Source organism: Drosophila sechellia, unplaced genomic scaffold, assembly GCF_004382195.2.
Source record: "Drosophila sechellia strain sech25 unplaced genomic scaffold, ASM438219v1 Y_42, whole genome shotgun sequence".
NCBI classification, from domain to species: Eukaryota; Metazoa; Arthropoda; class Insecta; order Diptera; family Drosophilidae; genus Drosophila; species Drosophila sechellia.
Genome location: NW_022611420.1, coordinates 118,843 through 146,790, shown reverse-complemented (window position 1 = coordinate 146,790; position 27,948 = coordinate 118,843). Strand labels below are relative to the sequence as shown.

Below are 27,948 nucleotides of genomic sequence, written 5' to 3'. Positions count from 1 at the left end.
CATTGAGATCGAGTGTGGCCCTGATAGTGTGTGGCCGTGCGTGTCTATCGAGAAGAGAACGAGGAAAAGCACACACACGCAACATTCCAGGCGCCGACGCTACTCAATGGTGCTCTACGGTTGATATTATTGTGGCTGAAAAACCTCTGGAAGGCAGTGCATTAATATTGGGCTTAACAAAATCGCTGGAAGGAAGTGCGTCCCAATGGCTGTCAGAAGTGTGCTATGCTGGTGTGACATGGTTGGAATTTAAGCAGTTATTCCAACAACGCTATGCAAATGCAGAGACGCCAGACTCCATGTTTTTACAGTTACTGAACAGTCGCCCAGGCAACCGTGAATGCCTTGCCATATATGCTAGTCGCATGGTGACGTCACTCGTTTGCAAATGGAAGGGCTTGGATACCGAGAGGATTGCTGTGTCAGTGGTTTTGGGACATTTGGCCAACTTTTATCGCCGATTACAAAGAATTGCCTACACTGCCGAGATCAAGAATAGACGCGACCTACAGGCTGAGTTGCAGGTCTTCGCTTTTGACAGGCGCACACATCATTCTGGAAATAAGGAATCTGGAGGAAAGCGAGCTAAGTTCGCGCCCTTGAAGTGCCATCTTTGTGGTAAAATGGGGCACAAGATGATTGACTGCCGAAACAGGAAGCAGAGCGCTGGCATGTCGAGACAGGATCACCGAGGAAGCCAATCATTTCAGCAGCATTCTAAAGGCAGTATAACTTGCTATCGCTGCCAGGAGCAAGGTCATATAGCTTCACAATGCCCCAAAAATATGGCAAGTGGTGGAGCTGGATTTCGGAACGAGAAGAGAGCTGAGCTGTGCGTGGTGGATGAACCAAAGACAAGTATGCTGCTACGAGGTGAGAACTTTCCAATAATCTTTGACTCTGGAGCAGAGTGCTCTTTGATTAAAGAGAGTTTTGCTAAAAACATAAGCGGTAAAATAATAAATAACGTAGTAAGCCTGAAAGGTATTGGAAATGCAAATGTTTGCAGTACAATTCAAATCGATAACAACATTGTTGAAATCCTACTCAGATTCTTTTATACAGGGAACGCCTCAGACTCGCGTAAATTCGGGAGAAATGAAAATTCGATTGATTGATGAGACAAAAACGGTACAGAGAAGACCATATAGATTGAGCCCCAGTGAGAGAGATGTGGTTCGAAACAAAGTTCAAGAATTATTAGATTGCAAAGTTATCAGACCGAGTAGCTCCCCTTTTGCGAGCTCTGTTCTATTGGTGAAGAAAAAGTATGGATCAGCTAGGCTTTGTGTGGATTATAGAGAATTGAATTCGAATACAGTAGCTGACAAGTTTCCGTTGCCTTTAATATCTGATCAGATAGCCAGGTTGCGTGGTGCAAAGTTCTTTACCTGCTTGGACATGGCAAGTGGCTATTATCAGGTTCCTATGCATCCGAACTCTGTCGAGTACACGGCATTTGTCACCCCTGACGGCCAATATGAGTTCCTGTCGATGCCATTTGGACTTAAGAATGCGCCATCAGTCTTTCAAAGAGCAGTTATAAAGGCATTAAGCGAGGTCGCTTATTCGTATGTCATTGTGTATATGGACGACATAATGATTGTAGCTCCAACCAAGGAAACGGCACTCGAAAGGTTAAAGATTGTTTTGGATATTTTATCAAAGGCAGGATTTTCATTCAATGTTGAAAAATGCTTCTTTCTGAGGACTTCTGTCCAATATTTAGGATTCGAAGTACGAGCAGGTGAGATTAGTCCAAATACTCGCAAAGTAGAATCTTTGAATGCCTTGCCACCTCCTAGGTCAGTGACAACATTGAGACAGTTCATTGGGTTAGCATCGTACTTTCGTCAGTTTGTTCCAGGATTTTCACAGCTAATGAAGCCTTTATATTTTCTCACCTCAGAGAAAAAAAAATTTGAGTGGAATATAGAACATGAGGAAATTCGTAGAAAAATTATTCACATTCTTACTAATAAACCAGTTTTGATTATCTTTGACCCGCAATATTTCTTTTCCAGAAATCCACTTCCTCCGGAAAATTCCCCTGAATATGCGAAAGTTGTTGAAAAGCGAATCGACTTAACTGAAGTATCTGAGGATTGGATTTGTGCAGAGCAACAGAAAGATATCGTAGAAATCGTTGCCAAGCTGAACAATGATGAATGTCCATTCGATTTGGCTAAGACATATGATTTGAGAGCTGGAGTTTTGTATAGAATCATACAAAGAAATGGCAAGACCCTATGTTTGCCAGTGGTGCCTCGTGGATTTAGATGGTCAGTTATTAACCAAGTACATGAATCCATAATGCATCTGGGCTGGGAGAAAAAACTTGACAAGGTTTACGATTACTATTGGTTTGAGGGCATGGTCAAATACGTTCGAAGATTTGTTGAAAATTGTATAACCTGCCGAGTGTCCAAATCATCTTCTGGAAAATTACAAATGGAATTACATCCTATTCCCAAAGTAAACATTCCGTGGCATACTGTTCACATAGACATATCAGGCAAGCTTAGTGGTAAAAGCGATCGTAAAGAATATGTTATTGTAGAGATAGATGCATTTACCAAGTATGTTTATCTCTACCACACGTTCACATTAAGTGCAGAAAGCTGTGTAATGGCGTTAAAATCAGCAATTTCGTTGTTCGGAGTCCCTATTCGTATTGTGGCTGATCAGGGAAGAAGTTTTACAGGTGCTAAGTTCGTTGAATTTTGCTCTTCACAAAAGATAAAATTACATTTGATAGCAACAGGAGCAAGCCGAGGTAATGGCCATTATTAACAGCTGTTGAAATGAGTTCTCGATCGTGGCAAGAGGCATTGGGTGACGTGCAATTAGCTATTAATTGTACTGCTAATAAGATAACAAAAGCGAGTCCATTAGAATTATTAATGGGAAAGGTTGCTCGACCTTTAGGCCTTGTTCCAGAAACAGAAACCAGAAACTGAAATAGATCTGACTAAGATAAGAACCCAAGCTTTAGAGAATATAGAAAGATCAGGAAAGTATGAGAAGAAAAGACTTGATAAAGGCAGAGCTAAGATAGTAAAATTCAGTGTTGGAGATTTTGTGTTGCTAAATAATAGTGAGAGAAACCAGACTAAGTTAGAAGCTAAATATAGAGGACCATTTGAGATTATTGAGGTATTGGATAATGACAGATATACTTTAAAGAGTTTGAAAAGTAATAGGCGGTATAAGTATGCGCATGAGAGATTAAGAAGATTGCCAGATGGGCAGGTGCCAAGCGAGCTGGAGATCGATGTTAGTCCGCCAGGTGAAACTGTTGAAAGAGACAGTAGTGATGTTGATGAAAGAGATGAAATGTAAACTGTTGAAAGAGACAGTAGTGATGTTGATGAAAGAGATGATATGTAAACTGTTGAAAGAGACAGTAAGAGAAGTTGTTGAAGGAAATGGTATGGAAACGGTTGAAAGAGACAGTAAGTGAAGTTGTTGAAAGATATGAAATGGAAACTGTTGAAAGAGACAGTTGGCGGAAGGTGTATGGAAGTACACAGTTTATCGATGGCTACGTGGCGGTACCTGACCCTGAGTGGTAAAATGATAATGTTGTTAGAAAGAAAATGAGAGAAGAAAATAAGAGACGAAAATGAGAGAAGAAAATAAGAGACAATCAACGCCCATAACTCAGTAAAATTACATGAACTCAACGACGCCATACGATTGATAAACGACGGAATGCGAAAGATACAAAATTATGAAAATAACCACACCATCATTGACAGTCTTTTGTTCGAACTAATGCAGTTTACGGAATACGTAGAAGATTTGGAAATGGCTATGCAGCTTTCCAGACTTGGACTGTTTAACCCCAAATTACTAAACTACGACAAACTTGAAAATGTGAACAGCCAAAACATTTTAAACATTAAAACATCCACTTGGATTAACTACAATGATAACCAAGTATTAATCATATCCCACATACCCATTTACCTTTCACTAATAAACACAATTAAAATAGTCCCTTACCCAGACTCCAACGGCTATCAGCTAGATTACACAGACATGCAATCATATTTTGAAAAAGAAAATAAAGTATATAATACCGAAAATAAAGAAGTAAAAAATGAATGTGTCACCAATATTATTAAACACTTAAATCCAATTTGTAATTTTAAGCCAGTACACACGAACGAAATAATAAAATACATAGAATCAAACACAATTGTAACCTGGAACTTAACCCAAACAATTCTTAACCAAAATTGCCAAAATTCAATTAATAAAATAAAAATAGAAGGAAACAAAATGATAAGAGGAACGCAATGCAAAATAGAAATCAATAGTATAATTTTAAGTGAAAATCTGTTAAAACCAGAAATAGATTTGACACCACTATACACACCACTTAATATAACAAAAATAAAAATTGTAAAACACAACGACATTGTTGAGATGATTTCAGAGAACAATATTACACTTTACATACGAATGATCATTGTAATAATTGCACTAATTTTGTTGTACTTATATTTAAGATATGTATCATTTAAACCATTTATGATGCTGTATGCAAAACTTAAAATAAGTAAAAATCAAAATCAAAACACACCACAACAAACAGAAATAGAAGAAACTCCATTTCCCACAATATATCCATCAATCCCAGCCCAAGTATAGGCTTCTCTTTAAGGGAAGGGGAGTGACGTATTTGGGTGGTCCAAACCAGCCACTTCTATTATTTCAAAGAAAACAGTAATGCACTCTAGTAATTTTCCATAATGTATCTCAGCTGCGCAGCATTCGTTTATCTTTGGCAGCGCAGCCGTTCTTGTAAACACCCTAAAGCCTGACCTAAGCAGATTTGACTGCCCTCTTTCAACACTTCCTAATCTTAAGAACCCAAGAGCGAGGCTCTCCCGAAATACAAATATTGTTCAAAGCCTGACCTAAGCAGATTTGACTGCCCTCTTTCAACACTTCCTAATCTTAAGAACACAAGAGCGAGGCTCTCCCGAAATACAAATATTGTTCAAATACTGAGGCTTCTCCTCAATCCAATTTGCATTTGATTTTTAGTCTTAAGCTGAGATCCAAAGAATAAAGTCGTGAAACTATTTCTCCTAAAAACTATTTTTTTATTTCTTGGCGTTGTCCTTAGTCAACTGACGGGACATTAGTTCGACTCAAAAATAAAACAACACTTTTACTATATGGATGACATTACGATAGCTAGCAAAGGAATTAAGGAACATATGGAAGTACTTAGGGAAGTTTTTGACAGGTTGACGAGGAACAAATTAGGGCTGAGAATGAATAAATGTGAGTTTCTGCAATCGAGTGTACAATATTTAGGATTTTTAATAACAAGTAAGGGAATACAGGCCAATGACAAGGGAATAGAAGCAATTAGAGATTTTCCAGTATCAGATAAGGTGTATGATGTCAGAAGCTTTTTAGGATTGTGTTCATATTTTAGAAGATTCATTAAGGGTTTTTCAACGATTGCAATTGAAGAAAGACAAAGAATTTTCGTTTGAAAAAAAGAGTTAGAATGTTTTGAGACACTTAAGAAAAAGTTAGTGGAAGCTCCAGTGTTAGGGGTTTATTGTTATAAGGATGAAATAGAGTTACATACAGATGCAAGTGCACAAGGCTTTGGTGCAGTGTTATTGCAAAAGAAAGAGGATATGAAATGTCACCCTATATTTTATTACTCGAAAGCCACAACAAAGGATGAGGCCAAATATCATAGTTTTGAACTTGAAACATTGGCCATCCTGTATGCATTAAGAAGATTTAGAATCTATGTACAGGGAAAGAGATTTAAAATTGTTGCATTAACTCTAACGTTAAATAGAGTAGAATTAAATCCTAGGATTGCAAGGTGGGCATTAGAACTATTAGAGTACGAAATAGAAATACGAATAAATAGCAGAAATACGAACATATTAGTGATAGAAACTAATAGTTTTGAAGATAATTTAATTATTTGTCAAGCAAAAGATGAAAAGTTGAAAGATATTAGGAAAAGTTAGAGAAAACGGAAGATAAAATATTTGAAATTAGAAATGGTGTACTTTATAGGAAGGCAAATGGTGGAAGATTGTTGTTTTGTGTACCAGAAGAAATGGAAGAAAAAATTTTATATATGTCGGAGAAGGGAATGATATTTTGAAATAGGCGCCCTATCGATAATCAACTGTTCACGAGACTTATCGATAGGACGAGTTGTAATCGATTGTGAGATTTCAATAACATTGAGATCGAGTGTGGCCCTGATAGTGTGTGGCCGTGCGTGTCTATCGAGAAGAGAACGAGGAAAAGCACACACACGCAGCATTCCAGGCGCCGACGCTACTCAATGGTGCTCTACGGTTGATATTATTGTGGCTGAAAAACCTCTGGAAGGCAGTGCATTAATATTGGGCTTAACAAAATCGCTGGAAGGAAGTGCGTCCCAATGGCTGTCAGAAGTGTGCTATATGCTGGTGTGACATGGTTGGAATTTAAGCAGTTATTCCAACAACGCTATGCAAATGCAGAGACGCCAGACGCCATGTTTTTACAGTTACTGAACAGTCGCCCAGGCAACCGTGAATGCCTTGCCATATATGCTAGTCGCATGGTGACGTCACTCGTTTGCAAATGGAAGGGCTTGGATACCGAGAGGATTGCTGTGTCAGTGGTTTTGGGACATTTGGCCAACTTTTATCGCCGATTACAAAGAATTGCCTACACTGCCGAGATCAAGAATAGACGCGACCTACAGGCTGAGTTGCAGGTCTTCGCTTTTGACAGGCGCACACATCATTCTGGAAATAAGGAATCTGGAGGAAAGCGAGCTAAGTTCGCGCCCTTGAAGTGCCATCTTTGTGGTAAAATGGGGCACAAGATGATTGACTGCCGAAACAGGAAGCAGAGCGCTGGCATGTCGAGACAGGATCACCGAGGAAGCCAATCATTTCAGCAGCATTCTAAAGGCAGTATAACTTGCTATCGCTGCCAGGAGCAAGGTCATATAGCTTCACAATGCCCCAAAAATATGGCAAGTGGTGGAGCTGGATTTCGGAACGAGAAGAGAGCTGAGCTGTGCGTGGTGGATGAACCAAAGACAAGTATGCTGCTACGAGGTGAGAACTTTCCAATTATCTTTGACTCTGGAGCAGAGTGCTCTTTGATTAAAGAGAGTTTTGCTAAAAACATAAGCGGTAAAATAATAAATAACGTAGTAAGCCTGAAAGGTATTGGAAATGCAAATGTTTGCAGTACAATTCAAATCGATAACAACATTGTTGAAATCCTACTCAGATTCTTTTATACAGGGAACGCCTCAGACTCGCGTAAATTCGGGAGAAATGAAAATTCGATTGATTGATGAGACAAAAACGGTACAGAGAAGACCATATAGATTGAGCCCCAGTGAGAGAGATGTGGTTCGAAACAAAGTTCAAGAATTATTAAATTGCAAAGTTATCAGACCGAGTAGCTCCCCTTTTGCGAGCCCTGTTCTATTGGTGAAGAAGAAGAATGGATCAGCTAGGCTTTGTGTGGATTATAGAGAATTGAATTCGAATACAGTAGCTGACAAGTTTCCGTTGCCTTTAATATCTGATCAGATAGCCAGGTTGCGTGGTGCAAAGTTCTTTACCTGCTTGGACATGGCAAGTGGCTATTATCAGGTTCCTATGCATCCGAACTCTGTCGAGTACACGGCATTTGTCACCCCTGACGGCCAATATGAGTTCCTGTCGATGCCATTTGGACTTAAGAATGCGCCATCAGTCTTTCAAAGAGCAGTTATAAAGGCATTAAGCGAGGTCGCTTATTCGTATGTCATTGTGTATATGGACGACATAATGATTGTAGCTCCAACCAAGGAAACGGCACTCGAAAAGTTAAAGATTGTTTTGGATATTTTATCAAAGGCAGGATTTTCATTCAATGTTGAAAAATGCTTCTTTCTGAGGACTTCTGTCCAATATTTAGGATTCGAAGTACGAGCAGGTGAGATTAGTCCAAATACTCGCAAAGTAGAATCTTTGAATGCCTTGCCACCTCCTAGGTCAGTGACAACATTGAGACAGTTCATTGGGTTAGCATCGTACTTTCGTCAGTTTGTTCCAGGATTTTCACAGCTAATGAAGCCTTTATATTTTCTCACCTCAGAGAAAAAAAAATTTGAGTGGAATATAGAACATGAGGAAATTCGTAGAAAAATTATTCACATTCTTACTAATAAACCAGTTTTGATTATCTTTGACCCGCAATATTTCTTTTCCAGAAATCCACTTCCTCCGGAAAATTCCCCTGAATATGCGAAAGTTGTTGAAAAGCGAATCGACTTAACTGAAGTATCTGAGGATTGGATTTGTGCAGAGCAACAGAAAGATATCGTAGAAATCGTTGCCAAGCTGAACAATGATGAATGTCCATTCGATTTGGCTAAGACATATGATTTGAGAGCTGGAGTTTTGTATAGAATCATACAAAGAAATGGCAAGACCCTATGTTTGCCAGTGGTGCCTCGTGGATTTAGATGGTCAGTTATTAACCAAGTACATGAATCCATAATGCATCTGGGCTGGGAGAAAACACTTGACAAGGTTTACCATTACTATTGGTTTGAGGGCATGGTCAAATACGTTCGAAGATTTGTTGAAAATTGTATAACCTGCCGAGTGTCCAAATCATCTTCTGGAAAATTACAAATGGAATTACATCCTATTCCCAAAGTAAACATTCCGTGGCATACTGTTCACATAGACATATCAGGCAAGCTTAGTGGTAAAAGCGATCGTAAAGAATATGTTATTGTACAGATAGATGCATTTACCAAGTATGTTTATCTCTACCACACGTTCACATTAAGTGCAGAAAGCTGTGTAATGGCGTTAAAATCAGCAATTTCGTTGTTCGGAGTCCCTATTCGTATTGTGGCTGATCAGGGAAGAAGTTTTACAGGTGCTAAGTTCGTTGAATTTTGCTCTTCACAAAAGATAAAATTACATTTGATAGCAACAGGAGCAAGCCGAGGTAATGGCCATTATTAACAGCTGTTGAAATGAGTTCTCGATCGTGGCAAGAGGCATTGGGTGACGTGCAATTAGCTATTAATTGTACTGCTAATAAGATAACAAAAGCGAGTCCATTAGAATTATTAATGGGAAAGGTTGCTCGACCTTTAGGCCTTGTTCCAGAAACAGAAACCAGAAACTGAAGTAGATCTGACTAAGATAAGAACCCAAGCTTTAGAGAATATAGAAAGATCAGGAGAAAGTATGAGAAGAAAAGACTTGATAAAGGCAGAGCTAAGATAGTAAAATTCAGTGTTGGAGATTTTGTGTTGCTAAATAATAGTGAGAGAAACCAGACTAAGTTAGAAGCTAAATATAGAGGACCATTTGAGATTATTGAGGTATTGGATAATGACAGATATACTTTAAAGAGTTTAAAAAGTAATAGGCGGTATAAGTATGCGCATGAGAGATTAAGAAGATTGCCAGATGGGCAGGTGCCAAGCGAGCTGGAGATCGATGTTAGTCCGCCAGGTGAAACTGTTGAAAGAGACAGTAGTGATGTTGATGAAAGAGATGATATGTAAACTGTTGAAAGAGACAGTAAGAGAAGTTGTTGAAAGAAATGGTATGGAAACGGTTGAAAGAGACAGTAAGTGAAGTTGTTGAAAGATATGAAATGGAAACTGTTGAAAGAGACAGTTGGACGAAGGTGTATGGAAGTACACAGTTTATCGATGGCTACGTGGCGGTACCTGACCCTGAGTGGTAAAATGATAATGTTGTTAGAAAGAAAATGAGAGAAGAAAATAAGAGACGAAAATGAGAGAAGAAAATAAGAGACGAAAATGAGAAAAGAAAATGAGAGAAGAAAATAAGAGACGAAAATGAGAAAAGAAAATGAGAGAAGAAAATAAGAGACAAAAATGAGAAAAGAAAATGAGAAAATAGAATAAGTAAAGACGAGATGAAAGAAGGAAAATTAATAAAATTTTGATTTGAAAAGAAATTGCTTAAATGAACGAAATAGTCAAGAAATTGAAGAATTCTAAGAAATGAATAATGAATGTTAAAGATTAAGTTAAAAAAAATTCAAAGTCGTTAATGAATAAGATTGTCACATTAAGAGTACAACTGAAGGTTGAAGGTTGATTTATTGCAGAGGGTAGCTCATACACGAGGGCGTGTAATTTATCAGAATGACCGTGTCGGAGAAGGGAATGATATTTTGAAATAGGCGCCCTATCGATGGTCAACTGTTCACGAGACTTATCGATAGGACGAGTTGTAATCGATTGTGAGATTTCAATAACATTGAGATCGAGTGTGGCCCTAATAGTGTGTGGCCGTGCGTGTCTATCGAGAAGAGAACGAGGAAAAGCACACACACGCAGCGGCAAGAATCAATAAGAGGAAAACTACAGGGACACGCTTCACAATTTGGATTAAATCTACGCTCCGTCATATAAATATCACAATGAATTAGGTCACTTAGGGAGAGATGCTATTGTTAAGACTTATTGGTTTTCGAATATGAAAGAAAAAGTTGTTAGGCATATAGGAAATTGTTTGAGATGTTTGGCATTTTCACCGAAGTCGGGAAAAGAAGAAGGAATGCTGCATAGCATCCCAAAGGGAAACCTGCCGTTTGAGATAATACATATCGATCATTATGGACCGGTAGATAACGGTAGAATAAAGAAACATCTGTTTGTAATAATAGATGGATTCACTAAATATGTTAGGTTATACGCAACAAAAACAACGAACACAAAGGAAGTAATTCTAGCTTTAAAGGATTATTTTGGATCATATAGCAAGCCGAAAGTTATAGTATCAGATAGGGGGACCTGTTTTACATGCGAAGATTTTGCAAAATGATAGCGACAGGTTCACCGCAGGCCAATGGACAGGTAGAAAGAGTCAATAGAATAGTAGGGCCTATGATTAGAAACGTTTAGATAATGTTAGTGAAATTAGAGACCTGAAATTAGAAGAAAAGGATCGGAATCACAGAGGTATTATTAAAAAAGATATAATAATAAGAAAAAAGAAAGTTCGCAGTACAAAGTAGGAGATTACATTATGGTTAAGTATTTCGATAGTACAGGAGGAGTTGCTAGAAAGCTAATACCTAAACATAAGGGTTCATATGTAATAGAGAAGGTATTGAAAAATGATAGGTTTTTAATTAAAGATGTTGAAGGTTTTCAATTGGCGCGCAATCCATACTAAGGTGTCTGGAGTAGTCAAAATATTAAACATTGGATAGGGAGTAGAAAGTAAATTTGTATAATTAAAGATAAGAAAAGTAAAAAAAAAATATTTTAAGTAAATAGCGACTAAGAACAAGGTAATAAGTATAAGTTCAAAATTTCGACAAGATCAGGTGATCTTAAATGTCAGGATGGTCGAATTGTAGTAGGCTAGAGGTATATAAGTTTAGTATAGCAACATAGTATATAAACATTAAGTCATGGTTCGCTTTCGGGTGGCATTCTCTCTGTTTCGCAACATCGGCTCTGTAGCATCAAGCATAGAGGCAGATCGCTTATGGAGAGGGAGTCAGTCGAATGCTAAAGCTGGAAATGTAAAGTACCGAATTAACTAAAGAGGCTAAATCCAGCGTTCCTGTTTTAATTACATAAGAGGGCTTATAGTACCCTTACACGGGCAACCCAAGACATAAAACAACCCCTGAAAGAAATATTAATAAACTTTGGTATTCCTGAAGTAGTGGTAATAGGTAACGAAAAGTCCCTTGGATCAGGTCCCATAATGCGGATGCTGCAAGACCAGTTCAATATAAAGGTCTATAAAGCACCACCCTACAACAGCTCAGCCAACGGTCAGATCGAACGCTTTCATTCAACTCTTTCAGAAATTATTAGATGCCAAAAAGCCGAGAAATTACACAGTTCATAAAACGACCTTATAGAGAGATCAGATGTCAAATATAATTATTCAATACACTCAACCACAAACAGGAAACCGGCCGATTTATTCTTTGGCAGAAAAGTATCTCTGGACCCCAAACCATTACAGAAAGAAAGACAGAAAATTACGGACAAAATCAAGCTCACGCAGGAAAAAGATCTAGCTCACCATATTAAAAGTAGGAATCAGATAAAAAATTACTATCCTCGACAAGAAATTTTCCTACAAAACAATAAAAGATTAGCCACCAAATTGTCACCCAGATACAAAAAAGAAATTGTCAAGGAAAACAGAAACACTACAGTACCAGCAGAAAGCGGGAGAATAATTTATAAAAAACTAATTCGAAATTAAACACTGTCACTTACGGAGCCCTTCTGACTGTGTGCGGACGTACAAATAACGGACTACACTAATTCTGAAATTGTGACACTGACAACAGGACTAGCCAAGGTTCAAACAGGGATCTTTCGATTAATCCATATTATTGACATAGAGTAATATGAAAAAACAATTGATAAAATAAACCAGACAGCCTTAATGAAATTAAAAACTTACGACCCAATTTTATCCTTCATAATAGAGGAAGTCAGGATTTCTAAAAACCTAATCAATAGCTTGAATGTCAGCAGTATAAAGAAAAGACATATTTATCTAATAGGTAGTCCTTGGAAATGGCTGGATGGATCTCCAGATAGAAGAGACTTTGAAATAATTCAAGAAAAAATAAATTCAGCTTTAAATAACAACAATCATTGACAAAATAAATAAAATCACTCTGACCAATAGAAGTTTAATAAACAGCCTAAAATATAAAGGAGACGCTCAAAGGGATACTAGCACCACATTAATGTTTTAAATTCAAATGCTTAAAGAAGAAATTCTTAATCTTAATCAGGGCATACAGAGGGCAAAATCAGACATTAGCAACCCCCAAATACTAGGAGACGAGGAGATCAATGAAGTTAAAAGAATATTAGATCAGAATCAATTTCCTTACACAAACTTTGAGGAAGCCATGCACATAGCAGAAGTAAACATAGCAAGTAACGGACCGATGTTAATCTATATTGTAAAAGTCCCTGTAATCGATACCAAACTATGTGAAGAAATTCTAATTAAACCAATAAAAATTGGTCAATATGTCAACAAAATAGAAACCAAAAATGTAATTAGATGTAAATATAAAATATGGCCGCCACGCCAGTAGGTATCACAAGGGGATGAACGCGCCACCAACGGTGATACGCGCCGTAATTGTGACACACTACTGGAAGTGCAACTACACTCTCCACGCGTGGGCGGCTGGAAACAGGCTCTTAGTTAGGTCATGTCTCTGCTAAGAGTGCTGGCTAATCGTAGTTGGGCTGGAGCTGGTAACTCTCAAAAATTTCCACACCTCCGCGCCGGACTAAGGTGTCATTCGACCCGTGCCGAAAGTCTGCCAGGCTGGGGGCCCGTGTAATAACTAGCCCAGTCGATAATGGAGAGTCCGGGCAAGTGGCGTCCGCCCGGTCTAGTTAGCCTTACCCGGGTACTGCTGATCTCTGCCCTGGCGGACCTTTTATTTCTCTGCAACTCGTGGGTACTATGAGCAATAGACCAAATAATTTTAAAATACCGCAGGCCTTGACTGCGGGAAATGTCGCAAGACATTACGAGGACCGTCTCCTTGACGTAGAGCGGCCTACTTCGGTGGTAACACCAAAAAATGCTCCTAAACGGAGTGCGCCAACGGCACAAGCACTGCCAGTTGCGGGAGGGAAGTATCGGCCAGTCACACCGAATCACTCGAATGTGGTCCAAGCCGGCCAAGCGGTACGGGTTAAATACCCATTACCGCAACTTGGTCAGCTTGGGGCCCGGGATGACCCTAACCGTATGGGGCTGAGCGGGGCCAGAACGAAGTGGTATCTTCGTTACCTTCAGCACGGCAAGTCACCCGCAGAAGCTTTGTCTCTGGCCAAGACACCGCATCCGCTAGAGCAAAAGCCCAACTATGCTTCGAAGCGGGCAAACACCACCCTGACGCCTCCGACGGAAACGCCTAAGAGGTAGAAGGTGGAGAAGAGCAGGCCACTGACTGCTCCCTTCGATGGCCCAAGCACCTCAAGGGCTGCAAAGGCAACTGAGGTACGCTGCAAAGGCAACTGAGGTACGCAAGCCATCATATGCGACCGTAACTGGGGCCATTAAGGTTGCGGTCGTACCAGAGGGGTACCCCAAAGTCATCCCATCAGTGAGAACCTCTCACAGCTCGAGGACGCACTACTGGAGGAAATAGTCCTCTTCGCTTGGGATTCTCCAATCAAGGGAGAAGTGGAGGAGTCCACTTCAGGGTGGGCCACCTGATAGATGACTGCCGCAACGCAACCACTGCTGAGTGGCTGCAATCATCAGTCCCCAGCCTCAGTAAGTGGAGCGGTGTCTCCCTGGAGGTAAGGATGGGCGACGACCTGCCATCGTCACACAACATCACCATCTTCTGCCCCAGGACAGGGGACAAAACAACAAAGTGGATCATGGAATTGATCAAGAAACAGAATGACTTGGACACTGAGAACTGGAGTCTCATATCAAGGAAGAATGAGGGTGGTGGCTCGCTCCTCAGCCTTGGCATTGATGACAACTCATGCGACAAGATTATCTCTAGTGACCACAAGCTGAGCTTCAGGTTTGGAGACATCTCAGTTTGTGGTCTAAAGAAGGCCAAAGCGATCAAATCCGGCACAAGACAGGTCGAGACTCATCGAAATCCACAAGTCTCCGCGGAGAAGGGGAAGCCCAATAAGCTCTCCGAATCCAGCGAGGATCTGGCGGATGATGAGGATCTTGATGCGACCATCATCGAGATGGGGGATCAGACCCCGTTATCCTCTAAGGAGCTAGGCATGGAACTAGACCTGCTGAGTAAGGAAAAAGCGATACCAGTGAATGGTGATCTGAGTATCTCCAGATCAGCAAAGCCGACGATGGAGCCGATCATCTAATGGTCGGAAGTACAGGGATAGCTCAGGTGAACATCCATCGCGCCAAGGCGGCCTCAGCTGTGCTGGCAAGGATGTTCACCAAACAACATCTTGTGCTAGCCCTGGTACAGGAACCCTGATATAACCAGGGAATAAAAGGACTGTACGTGAAAACCGCCAAGGTAATTTGGGATCAACGGGCCTCTATCCCTAGACCTTGTATCCTGACATGTAGAAGTATTAATTATTATATATTTACAGCATTTCTCACGCGGGACTGTGTACCGATCGTGGTAGAAGATGTGGGAGCAGCCAAGAAGACTGTGGAGGCATCGGTGACGAGGCGTGCCCACCGCCCGAAATCACTGCACTGATAATGCACATCACGTGATATGGGGCAGCAGCGACGTAAATCAAAGAGGTGAGTCACTCTTAGAATTTATCTTGAATAACAATCTAGAAATCCTAAATGTCGGCAATGTTCCGACATTTGTTACCAGGGTAAGATCTGAGGTTCTGGACATTACACTTTCCAGCAGATCAGTGGCTTCGCATAAAAGCGACTGGAACGTATCTCCTGAGGAGTCAATTTCAAATCACAGAACTATTCGTTTTAACATAGGGCTAAATCTAGAATGTAGCGAGCGTAGGCGCAATACCAGAAATACGAACTGGGAAGGGTTCAATGCCTCCATACTGCGAAATCCAGCTTCTGGGGTAACCGGGAAACTCCGTACCACTCTAAAACTGGAGGCCGCCGTAGAAGATATTAACTCGTGTCTTACTAACGCGTTTAGAGAAAGCTCATACACGAGGGCGTGTAATTTATCAGAATGACCGTGTCGGAGAAGGGAATGATATTTTGAAATAGGCGCCCTATCGATGGTCAACTGTTCACGAGACTTATCGATAGGACGAGTTGTAATCGATTGTGAGATTTCAATAACATTGAGATCGAGTGTGGCCCTAATAGTGTGTGGCCGTGCGTGTCTATCGAGAAGAGAACGAGGAAAAGCACACACACGCAGCGGCAAGAATCAATAAGAGGAAAACTACAGGGACACGCTTCACAATTTGGATTAAATCTACGCTCCGTCATATAAATATCACAATGAATTAGGTCACTTAGGGAGAGATGCTATTGTTAAGACTTATTGGTTTTCGAATATGAAAGAAAAAGTTGTTAGGCATATAGGAAATTGTTTGAGATGTTTGGCATTTTCACCGAAGTCGGGAAAAGAAGAAGGAATGCTGCATAGCATCCCAAAGGGAAACCTGCCGTTTGAGATAATACATATCGATCATTATGGACCGGTAGATAACGGTAGAATAAAGAAACATCTGTTTGTAATAATAGATGGATTCACTAAATATGTTAGGTTATACGCAACAAAAACAACGAACACAAAGGAAGTAATTCTAGCTTTAAAGGATTATTTTGGATCATATAGCAAGCCGAAAGTTATAGTATCAGATAGGGGGACCTGTTTTACATGCGAAGATTTTGCAAAATGATAGCGACAGGTTCACCGCAGGCCAATGGACAGGTAGAAAGAGTCAATAGAATAGTAGGGCCTATGATTAGAAACGTTTAGATAATGTTAGTGAAATTAGAGACCTGAAATTAGAAGAAAAGGATCGGAATCACAGAGGTATTATTAAAAAAGATATAATAATAAGAAAAAAGAAAGTTCGCAGTACAAAGTAGGAGATTACATTATGGTTAAGTATTTCGATAGTACAGGAGGAGTTGCTAGAAAGCTAATACCTAAACATAAGGGTTCATATGTAATAGAGAAGGTATTGAAAAATGATAGGTTTTTAATTAAAGATGTTGAAGGTTTTCAATTGGCGCGCAATCCATACTAAGGTGTCTGGAGTAGTCAAAATATTAAACATTGGATAGGGAGTAGAAAGTAAATTTGTATAATTAAAGATAAGAAAAGTAAAAAAAAAATATTTTAAGTAAATAGCGACTAAGAACAAGGTAATAAGTATAAGTTCAAAATTTCGACAAGATCAGGTGATCTTAAATGTCAGGATGGTCGAATTGTAGTAGGCTAGAGGTATATAAGTTTAGTATAGCAACATAGTATATAAACATTAAGTCATGGTTCGCTTTCGGGTGGCATTCTCTCTGTTTCGCAACATCGGCTCTGTAGCATCAAGCATAGAGGCAGATCGCTTATGGAGAGGGAGTCAGTCGAATGCTAAAGCTGGAAATGTAAAGTACCGAATTAACTAAAGAGGCTAAATCCAGCGTTCCTGTTTTAATTACATAAGAGGGCTTATAGTACCCTTACACGGGCAACCCAAGACATAAAACAACCCCTGAAAGAAATATTAATAAACTTTGGTATTCCTGAAGTAGTGGTAATAGGTAACGAAAAGTCCCTTGGATCAGGTCCCATAATGCGGATGCTGCAAGACCAGTTCAATATAAAGGTCTATAAAGCACCACCCTACAACAGCTCAGCCAACGGTCAGATCGATCGCTTTCATTCAACTCTTTCAGAAATTATTAGATGCCAAAAAGCCGAGAAATTACACAGTTCATAAAACGACCTTATAGAGAGATCAGATGTCAAATATAATTATTCAATACACTCAACCACAAACAGGAAACCGGCCGATTTATTCTTTGGCAGAAAAGTATCTCTGGACCCCAAACCATTACAGAAAGAAAGACAGAAAATTACGGACAAAATCAAGCTCACGCAGGAAAAAGATCTAGCTCACCATATTAAAAGTAGGAATCAGATAAAAAATTACTATCCTCGACAAGAAATTTTCCTACAAAACAATAAAAGATTAGCCACCAAATTGTCACCCAGATACAAAAAAGAAATTGTCAAGGAAAACAGAAACACTACAGTACCAGCAGAAAGCGGGAGAATAATTTATAAAAAACTAATTCGAAATTAAACACTGTCACTTACGGAGCCCTTCTGACTGTGTGCGGACGTACAAATAACGGACTACACTAATTCTGAAATTGTGACACTGACAACAGGACTAGCCAAGGTTCAAACAGGGATCTTTCGATTAATCCATATTATTGACATAGAGTAATATGAAAAAACAATTGATAAAATAAACCAGACAGCCTTAATGAAATTAAAAACTTACGACCCAATTTTATCCTTCATAATAGAGGAAGTCAGGATTTCTAAAAACCTAATCAATAGCTTGAATGTCAGCAGTATAAAGAAAAGACATATTTATCTAATAGGTAGTCCTTGGAAATGGCTGGATGGATCTCCAGATAGAAGAGACTTTGAAATAATTCAAGAAAAAATAAATTCAGCTTTAAATAACAACAATCATTGACAAAATAAATAAAATCACTCTGACCAATAGAAGTTTAATAAACAGCCTAAAATATAAAGGAGACGCTCAAAGGGATACTAGCACCACATTAATGTTTTAAATTCAAATGCTTAAAGAAGAAATTCTTAATCTTAATCAGGGCATACAGAGGGCAAAATCAGACATTAGCAACCCCCAAATACTAGGAGACGAGGAGATCAATGAAGTTAAAAGAATATTAGATCAGAATCAATTTCCTTACACAAACTTTGAGGAAGCCATGCACATAGCAGAAGTAAACATAGCAAGTAACGGACCGATGTTAATCTATATTGTAAAAGTAGCGACAGGTTCACCGCAGGCCAATGGACAGGTAGAAAGAGTCAATAGAATAGTAGGGCCTATGATTAGAAACGTTTAGATAATGTTAGTGAAATTAGAGACCTGAAATTAGAAGAAAAGGATCGGAATCACAGAGGTATTATTAAAAAAGATATAATAATAAGAAAAAAGAAAGTTCGCAGTACAAAGTAGGAGATTACATTATGGTTAAGTATTTCGATAGTACAGGAGGAGTTGCTAGAAAGCTAATACCTAAACATAAGGGTTCATATGTAATAGAGAAGGTATTGAAAAATGATAGGTTTTTAATTAAAGATGTTGAAGGTTTTCAATTGGCGCGCAATCCATACTAAGGTGTCTGGAGTAGTCAAAATATTAAACATTGGATAGGGAGTAGAAAGTAAATTTGTATAATTAAAGATAAGAAAAGTAAAAAAAAAATATTTTAAGTAAATAGCGACTAAGAACAAGGTAATAAGTATAAGTTCAAAATTTCGACAAGATCAGGTGATCTTAAATGTCAGGATGGTCGAATTGTAGTAGGCTAGAGGTATATAAGTTTAGTATAGCAACATAGTATATAAACATTAAGTCATGGTTCGCTTTCGGGTGGCATTCTCTCTGTTTCGCAACATCGGCTCTGTAGCATCAAGCATAGAGGCAGATCGCTTATGGAGAGGGAGTCAGTCGAATGCTAAAGCTGGAAATGTAAAGTACCGAATTAACTAAAGAGGCTAAATCCAGCGTTCCTGTTTTAATTACATAAGAGGGCTTATAGTACCCTTACACGGGCAACCCAAGACATAAAACAACCCCTGAAAGAAATATTAATAAACTTTGGTATTCCTGAAGTAGTGGTAATAGGTAACGAAAAGTCCCTTGGATCAGGTCCCATAATGCGGATGCTGCAAGACCAGTTCAATATAAAGGTCTATAAAGCACCACCCTACAACAGCTCAGCCAACGGTCAGATCGATCGCTTTCATTCAACTCTTTCAGAAATTATTAGATGCCAAAAAGCCGAGAAATTACACAGTTCATAAAACGACCTTATAGAGAGATCAGATGTCAAATATAATTATTCAATACACTCAACCACAAACAGGAAACCGGCCGATTTATTCTTTGGCAGAAAAGTATCTCTGGACCCCAAACCATTACAGAAAGAAAGACAGAAAATTACGGACAAAATCAAGCTCACGCAGGAAAAAGATCTAGCTCACCATATTAAAAGTAGGAATCAGATAAAAAATTACTATCCTCGACAAGAAATTTTCCTACAAAACAATAAAAGATTAGCCACCAAATTGTCACCCAGATACAAAAAAGAAATTGTCAAGGAAAACAGAAACACTACAGTACCAGCAGAAAGCGGGAGAATAATTTATAAAAAACTAATTCGAAATTAAACACTGTCACTTACGGAGCCCTTCTGACTGTGTGCGGACGTACAAATAACGGACTACACTAATTCTGAAATTGTGACACTGACAACAGGACTAGCCAAGGTTCAAACAGGGATCTTTCGATTAATCCATATTATTGACATAGAGTAATATGAAAAAACAATTGATAAAATAAACCAGACAGCCTTAATGAAATTAAAAACTTACGACCCAATTTTATCCTTCATAATAGAGGAAGTCAGGATTTCTAAAAACCTAATCAATAGCTTGAATGTCAGCAGTATAAAGAAAAGACATATTTATCTAATAGGTAGTCCTTGGAAATGGCTGGATGGATCTCCAGATAGAAGAGACTTTGAAATAATTCAAGAAAAAATAAATTCAGCTTTAAATAACAACAATCATTGACAAAATAAATAAAATCACTCTGACCAATAGAAGTTTAATAAACAGCCTAAAATATAAAGGAGACGCTCAAAGGGATACTAGCACCACATTAATGTTTTAAATTCAAATGCTTAAAGAAGAAATTCTTAATCTTAATCAGTGCATACAGAGGGCAAAATCAGACATTAGCAACCCCCAAATACTAGGAGACGAGGAGATCAATGAAGTTAAAAGAATATTAGATCAGAATCAATTTCCTTACACAAACTTTGAGGAAGCCATGCACATAGCAGAAGTAAACATAGCAAGTAACGGACCGATGTTAATCTATATTGTAAAAGTCCCTGTAATCGATACCAAACTATGTGAAGAAATTCTAATTAAACCAATAAAAATTGGTCAATATGTCAACAAAATAGAAACCAAAAATGTAATTAGATGTAAATATAAAATATGGCCGCCACGCCAGTAGGTATCACAAGGGGATGAACGCGCCACCAACGGTGATACGCGCCGTAATTGTGACACACTACTGGAAGTGCAACTACACTCTCCACGCGTGGGCGGCTGGAAACAGGCTCTTAGTTAGGTCATGTCTCTGCTAAGAGTGCTGGCTAATCGTAGTTGGGCTGGAGCTGGTAACTCTCAAAAATTTCCACACCTCCGCGCCGGACTAAGGTGTCATTCGACCCGTGCCGAAAGTCTGCCAGGCTGGGGGCCCGTGTAATAACTAGCCCAGTCGATAATGGAGAGTCCGGGCAAGTGGCGTCCGCCCGGTCTAGTTAGCCTTACCCGGGTACTGCTGATCTCTGCCCTGGCGGACCTTTTATTTCTCTGCAACTCGTGGGTACTATGAGCAATAGACCAAATAATTTTAAAATACCGCAGGCCTTGACTGCGGGAAATGTCGCAAGACATTACGAGGACCGTCTCCTTGACGTAGAGCGGCCTACTTCGGTGGTAACACCAAAAAATGCTCCTAAACGGAGTGCGCCAACGGCACAAGCACTGCCAGTTGCGGGAGGGAAGTATCGGCCAGTCACACCGAATCACTCGAATGTGGTCCAAGCCGGCCAAGCGGTACGGGTTAAATACCCATTACCGCAACTTGGTCAGCTTGGGGCCCGGGATGACCCTAACCGTATGGGGCTGAGCGGGGCCAGAACGAAGTGGTATCTTCGTTACCTTCAGCACGGCAAGTCACCCGCAGAAGCTTTGTCTCTGGCCAAGACACCGCATCCGCTAGAGCAAAAGCCCAACTATGCTTCGAAGCGGGCAAACACCACCCTGACGCCTCCGACGGAAACGCCTAAGAGGTAGAAGGTGGAGAAGAGCAGGCCACTGACTGCTCCCTTCGATGGCCCAAGCACCTCAAGGGCTGCAAAGGCAACTGAGGTACGCTGCAAAGGCAACTGAGGTACGCAAGCCATCATATGCGACCGTAACTGGGGCCATTAAGGTTGCGGTCGTACCAGAGGGGTACCCCAAAGTCATCCCCATCAGTGAGAACCTCTCACAGCTCGAGGACGCACTACTGGAGGAAATAGTCCTCTTCGCTTGGGATTCTCCAATCAAGGGAGAAGTGGAGGAGTCCACTTCAGGGTGGGCCACCTGATAGATGACTGCCGCAACGCAACCACTGCTGAGTGGCTGCAATCATCAGTCCCCAGCCTCAGTAAGTGGAGCGGTGTCTCCCTGGAGGTAAGGATGGGCGACGACCTGCCATCGTCACACAACATCACCATCTTCTGCCCCAGGACAGGGGACAAAACAACAAAGTGGATCATGGAATTGATCAAGAAACAGAATGACTTGGACACTGAGAACTGGAGTCTCATATCAAGGAAGAATGAGGGTGGTGGCTCGCTCCTCAGCCTTGGCATTGATGACAACTCATGCGACAAGATTATCTCTAGTGACCACAAGCTGAGCTTCAGGTTTGGAGACATCTCAGTTTGTGGTCTAAAGAAGGCCAAAGCGATCAAATCCGGCACAAGACAGGTCGAGACTCATCGAAATCCACCAGTCTCCGCGGAGAAGGGGAAGCCCAATAAGCTCTCCGAATCCAGCGAGGATCTGGCGGATGATGAGGATCTTGATGCGACCATCATCGAGATGGGGGATCAGACCCCGTTATCCTCTAAGGAGCTAGGCATGGAACTAGACCTGCTGAGTAAGGAAAAAGCGATACCAGTGAATGGTGATCTGAGTATCTCCAGATCAGCAAAGCCGACGATGGAGCCGATCATCTAATGGTCGGAAGTACAGGGATAGCTCAGGTGAACATCCATCGCGCCAAGGCGGCCTCAGCTGTGCTGGCAAGGATGTTCACCAAACAACATCTTGTGCTAGCCCTGGTACAGGAACCCTGATATAACCAGGGAATAAAAGGACTGTACGTGAAAACCGCCAAGGTAATTTGGGATCAACGGGCCTCTATCCCTAGACCTTGTATCCTGACATGTAGAAGTATTAATTATTATATATTTACAGCATTTCTCACGCGGGACTGTGTACCGATCGTGGTAGAAGATGTGGGAGCAGCCAAGAAGACTGTGGAGGCATCGGTGACGAGGCGTGCCCACCGCCCGAAATCACTGCACTGATAATGCACATCACGTGATATGGGACAGCAGCGACGTAAATCAAAGAGGTGAGTCACTCTTAGAATTTATCTTGAATAACAATCTAGAAATCCTAAATGTCGGCAATGTTCCGACATTTGTTACCAGGGTAAGATCTGAGGTTCTGGACATTACACTTTCCAGCAGATCAGTGGCTTCGCATAAAAGCGACTGGAACGTATCTCCTGAGGAGTCAATTTCAGATCACAGAACTATTCGTTTTAACATAGGGCTAAATCTAGAATGTAGCGAGCGTAGGCGCAATACCAGAAATACGAACTGGGAAGGGTTCAATGCCTCCATACTGCGAAATCCAGCTTCTGGGGTAACCGGGAAACTCCGTACCACTCTAAAACTGGAGGCCGCCGTAGAAGATATTAACTCGTGTCTTACTAACGCGTTTAGAGAAAACTGCTCCCTTAGTCGAGCCGAGAGGGAAAAAGATGCTCCATGGTGGAACGACCAATTGGAGAAGTTACAGAAAGCGACCAGGCGTCTCTTTAACAAAGCAAAAGAGAAGGGAACTGGGATGCCTACCGGAATAAACTTACTATGTATAACCATGAGATCAAGAACCTTCTGTGAGGCAATAGTAAACACATGTGAAGGCGCAAGACTTCACAGAGCAATCTCCAAAGGAGTGCCAGAATCAAATCAGGCACTACGTACGGAGGATAACTCCTATACTATAGGAAGTAAGGAAAAACTTGAGCAACAACTGGCAACTCACTTTCCGGGAAGCACGCTTCAAACGGATGGGAATACCCGGGTAACGGCTCATAGTAGACCGTGTGCTACTGATTGGGCCAAAGCAAAACCAATAGTAACAACGGAGAGATTAAGATGGGCAATTGGTACATTCCAGCCCTACAAATCTCCTGGTCCAGATGGCATCCAGCCAATCCTGCTACAAAGAGCGCTAAATCAGCTCGCAATACCGATCAGGAAAATACTGATCAGCAGCCTAGCTTTAGGACAAATACCTACTGCCTGGAGTATAGCAAAAGCGGTCTTCATTCCAAAAGCTGGAAAGAAAGACATCACTTATCCGAAGTCGTTCAGACCCATCGGCTTGACATTGTTTTTGCTAAAAACGTTGGAAAAGCTAGTGGACGGACGCAGCATGCCTACAGGGCGGGCAGATCAACTGATACTGCCCTATATCACCTGAAAATCCTTATTGAGAGTTCACTTACTCATAAGGAGTGGCGCTGAAACTGGCCTTCTTACGGGGCACTGCCGACTTCGCAGTCATTTGCATAAGATTGACATTGCAGACAGTGAACTCTGTCGCTTCTGTTGCATGGAGGAGGAGAGCTCTGCACATATTATATGTGACTGCACGGCGCTTTCCATCAGGAAAGGAAACAATTGCAAAGGAAACAATTGCAGCCCTGAACCCCAATAAAATTCTGGTTTTTATACAGTGCATTGGACTTCAGGGAGATTTTTTAGTCATTAAGGGGTAGTACAATAGATCCTACTGGGTCGCAGTACACATAGAAACCCACTTAATAATAAATAATAAAAATAAAATATTCGCAAAAACTACAAAATGTAATACTTATAATGGGCACTGACGCTAGCAGAAGCAGCGACGGTGCTGGGGGTATAAATACAACCCAATTTTGTACTTTAAATTTAGTTCCGATTTTTGTCAAAATAAAGAGGGACCACCGGTCCTAAGTACCTTCTTGTGAAAATAAACAAACGTTTACTTTAACTTATATAAACCATCCACTGTAAGTGATCAATAGGTTATGGGCCTGGTAACTTGGGCTTAGGAACGTAGCCCAACTCAACGTTTCAGAATGCCTCCAAAAGCTCCAAACCGGTCTTGAACGAACGCGACTTAGCCAGATTGCGTAGATTGACATCGTGTATGCCGTCAAAAACATATTCCAAAAATGTATCTTCTACCAGTGCTAAATTGTCTGCCAACTGCCACTTCTCGTTGTAGTACTTGGAGAACTTCTCACTTTTAATCCAGACGCAGTCTGCCGCATACTCAACTTTGACTCTTTGGACATTACGAACATTTTCTCCAGGTGGCTTAACATTTTATCCGCTGACTCCATGGCAGCGCTTGTGCTTGAATTCAGCCATATTTCAGCATCGCCCTTAACTTTGTAGTGAATCAGCGCACGCATCGTATCGTCACCTACCTTGAAATTTTTCTGGACATTCAAAAGTTGAGATAGCCACAAATTGAAATTAATGCCGCCATCATATACCTTAACGATCTCCTTTCAAATTTCGAAAGAAATGCTTGAGTCTGTGTCGTCACTTCGTTGTTGTTGATTTTTTAACTGGTCGATCTCATTTTGCAGCTTCAATATTTTCAACTCATTTTCCAGTCTCTGAACATCGCCACCTTGCATAGTTACATTGTTGCGCCCCATTTGGTTTCCAAAACATTATTCCGGCTCATTGTTGCCAGACATTTGTATCTCAGGATCATTGTTGCTAGCCATTACCTTCTTGTGAAAATAAACAAACGTTTACTTTAACTGGCGCCCAAAGTTAAAAGGGCCCTGCCGCGGACAAAAATATAAAATATAAAATTTTCTAACAAAAATTAAAAACATACAAAATCTTTAGGAGAAAATACAGAAAAACATTTTCTGAAAACATACAAAACCTATACGAGAAACACTTTGAGAAAATATTAAGGAAATATATTGTATAAATATTCATGGCAAACCCAAACAATCTAATTAGGCCTGCCCTACTTAATAATGAGCAATACCGACTCAGTCCTGGAGTCTTACAACACGACACTAAATTGTACAGCTATCTTAAAATGTTTGACAGCACACTACCAAATGACCTCGCTGGTGCAAGGAAATCAAAGAACAGCACATTTCTACCAGCAAGCTTATACCAACCTATCCCTTATTTTGAACAAAATTAATTGCATCTAAATGGGAAAAGAATCAATAGATCAATAGAAAAGTATCTCTGGACCCTAAACTACTACAGACAGAAAGACAGAAAATTACAGACAAAATCAAGCTCACACAGGAAAAAGATCTAGCTCACCATAATAAAAGTAGGAATCAGATAAAAAATTACTATCAGAAGGGCGCAAACAGTTGAGCGGCAGTGTAAGCGGCCAATGCTTGTACTCGAAGCTCCTCGCAAGCACCGCTGCTCGCGCTCTCCTTCTCTCCTCTCGCTCTCCTCCCTTCCCGCAAGGTATTCACCACTCCGCGGTCCCGCGGTATTTCCACTGCTAGTGTTAAGGTAGTCTTAATTTACAAGTGCGTGAATAAAGTACGAAGTTTTTGTGAAGTCGATCCCGGGCGTTTTTAATTTCGGGGAGAATTTCAGCAGCAGCCGCAGCAACCACAACCACAGGAATCCTTCCGTCCACTCCAATTCATGGTCCTTCGAGCTTCGAGATAAATCCTGATCCTGCCAGCGCTCCTTGCGGAAAAATCAAGTACGGCTTTAAATCCTATTCCGTCCGTGGTCGCCATTTTCGTTTTTCCAACGGCGTTAATTCTTTCCGTCCATCCGTATTAAGTGAAAAGTGAAAATATATAAGTACATGCGCCGAGCCACCGTGATTACTTTTTTTAAGTGCATAAACAAGCACTTTGCCAATACCGGCCCCCTAATTCGTCTCACGGTGATCCGCTGGTATCCAAGCGCATATACATATATATATATATACACTGTCCAAAATTCACTATTATAGTCCGCTGCTAAACTGCTGTTTTTTTGCCTCATTAAAATATACAAACGACAAAGTCAACTAATATTAATTCAAAATTGTACATACGCATACAAATTATGAAATGGTATATTCCCGCGATGTCCAGAGGTTCCTCTCTCACGGTTGCAGCGGTGGTAGGACGTCTTTCGTCGCTGTCTTCTACTGAAGATTAGGTTGGAGGGCTTGACTTCGCCCCCTTTGGTTTATTAACTAGCCTTGTGGCGTAGCAATCTTTGAAATTAAAACAATTGATTTTTACGGCTTTAGCCGGAGCACGTTCTGATTTATTGTAGTGCAAAACTGAGACTGAAGAGTTTACAAAATGTGGAGCTAAGTTTACCCTAACAGCAATGCATCGCGCCATCGAGACGAGTCGGCAAGCCGACTCAGCATTTCTTGCAGCGTGAGGCAACCAGCCTTCCGTTGCCGGGCGTTCTTTGCGCAGAGCGCTGAACTCCATTCTGGCGCGTCAGCATTCTATATGGAGAGCTACTTAATTGCTATGGATTATGTTATGCGTTGTTAACTACTCCCCCCTCAAGTTTATGACCGTCCTCGGTCATGTTGAAAGTGTCGATGGTACGCTGTATCTCCATGGAGGCTCGTCTTCTCCTTAATGCCAGATAAAGTGCGAAGGAGCCAATTAAGCCAATGTTTAGGACCACACCAGCTACGAACCAGAGTTTAGGCGGACCTTCAGATTCCACATCATCCTTGAAGCTTTGGATAGAGAGCAGGTTCTCGTTGTTCATCCTGTGTAGCAGAGGGATGCTGAGCACGGGGTCGTGCCCGACGATGTTAAGCAAAGGGAAGCGCGCAATGCCTGGCTGCTTGCTTAATGTTTTCCGTAGGTTCACGAACTCGGAGCCATTGATGGTCGCCGATCTCTCGAAGGTCACCAGGTGGGTTCCCTCGACGAGTACTTCTGGGCTGCCATCGGTGCTGACGCGAGCTGAAGCTTCGTTGATAATCACAACGCCGTCATCTACGGGAGTTACTTCCTGCAAGTGGCTGGGTTGAGTGTGGCATTGGGCTGCGTTCCCTGCGTGGAGTGAGCGCGCACAAGTTTCGCGCCGAGACCGCTCGCAGAACGTGAAGTGTGTGGTGTCAGTGCATCCTGTCAGCGCAAAGGTGTCATGTTCGCATTCGGCCAACGTATCCTCGTCGAGGCGTAAGATGATGTGTTGGTGGGATACCGGGTAAACGGCGACTTTCTTGCAACTGAACTTGACTCTGGGATAGGCAATTAAAATATGA

General features: G+C 40.9%; 2 protein-coding genes across 2 annotated transcripts; both read left to right on the top strand.

The window, feature by feature from the left end:
* Nucleotides 1-310: 310 nt before the first annotated feature.
* On the top strand, nt 311-2,095 carry LOC116803492. The gene is made up of 2 exons (XM_032727187.1): nt 311-858; nt 2,025-2,095. Exons 1-2 carry the CDS (start codon nt 366-368, stop codon nt 2,087-2,089), a joined length of 558 nt encoding a protein of 185 aa, XP_032583078.1. The 5' UTR covers nt 311-365; the 3' UTR covers nt 2,090-2,095.
* Nucleotides 2,096-6,472: 4,377 nt separating this feature from the next.
* LOC116803491 lies at nt 6,473-8,334 on the top strand. The gene is made up of 2 exons (XM_032727185.1): nt 6,473-7,097; nt 8,264-8,334. Exons 1-2 carry the CDS (start codon nt 6,539-6,541, stop codon nt 8,326-8,328), a joined length of 624 nt encoding a protein of 207 aa, XP_032583076.1. The 5' UTR covers nt 6,473-6,538; the 3' UTR covers nt 8,329-8,334.
* Nucleotides 8,335-27,948: the final 19,614 nt, after the last annotated feature.

Coding starts and splice junctions, on each gene's coding strand:
- LOC116803492 (XM_032727187.1), top strand. CDS start 366: ATGGTGACGTCACTCGTTTGCAAATGGAAGGGCTTGGATACCGAGAGG. Junction 859..2,024: donor GGTGGATGAACCAAAGACAA/GTATGCTGCTAC, acceptor TTTCTTTTCCAG/AAATCCACTTCCTCCGGAAA.
- LOC116803491 (XM_032727185.1), top strand. CDS start 6,539: ATGTTTTTACAGTTACTGAACAGTCGCCCAGGCAACCGTGAATGCCTT. Junction 7,098..8,263: donor GGTGGATGAACCAAAGACAA/GTATGCTGCTAC, acceptor TTTCTTTTCCAG/AAATCCACTTCCTCCGGAAA.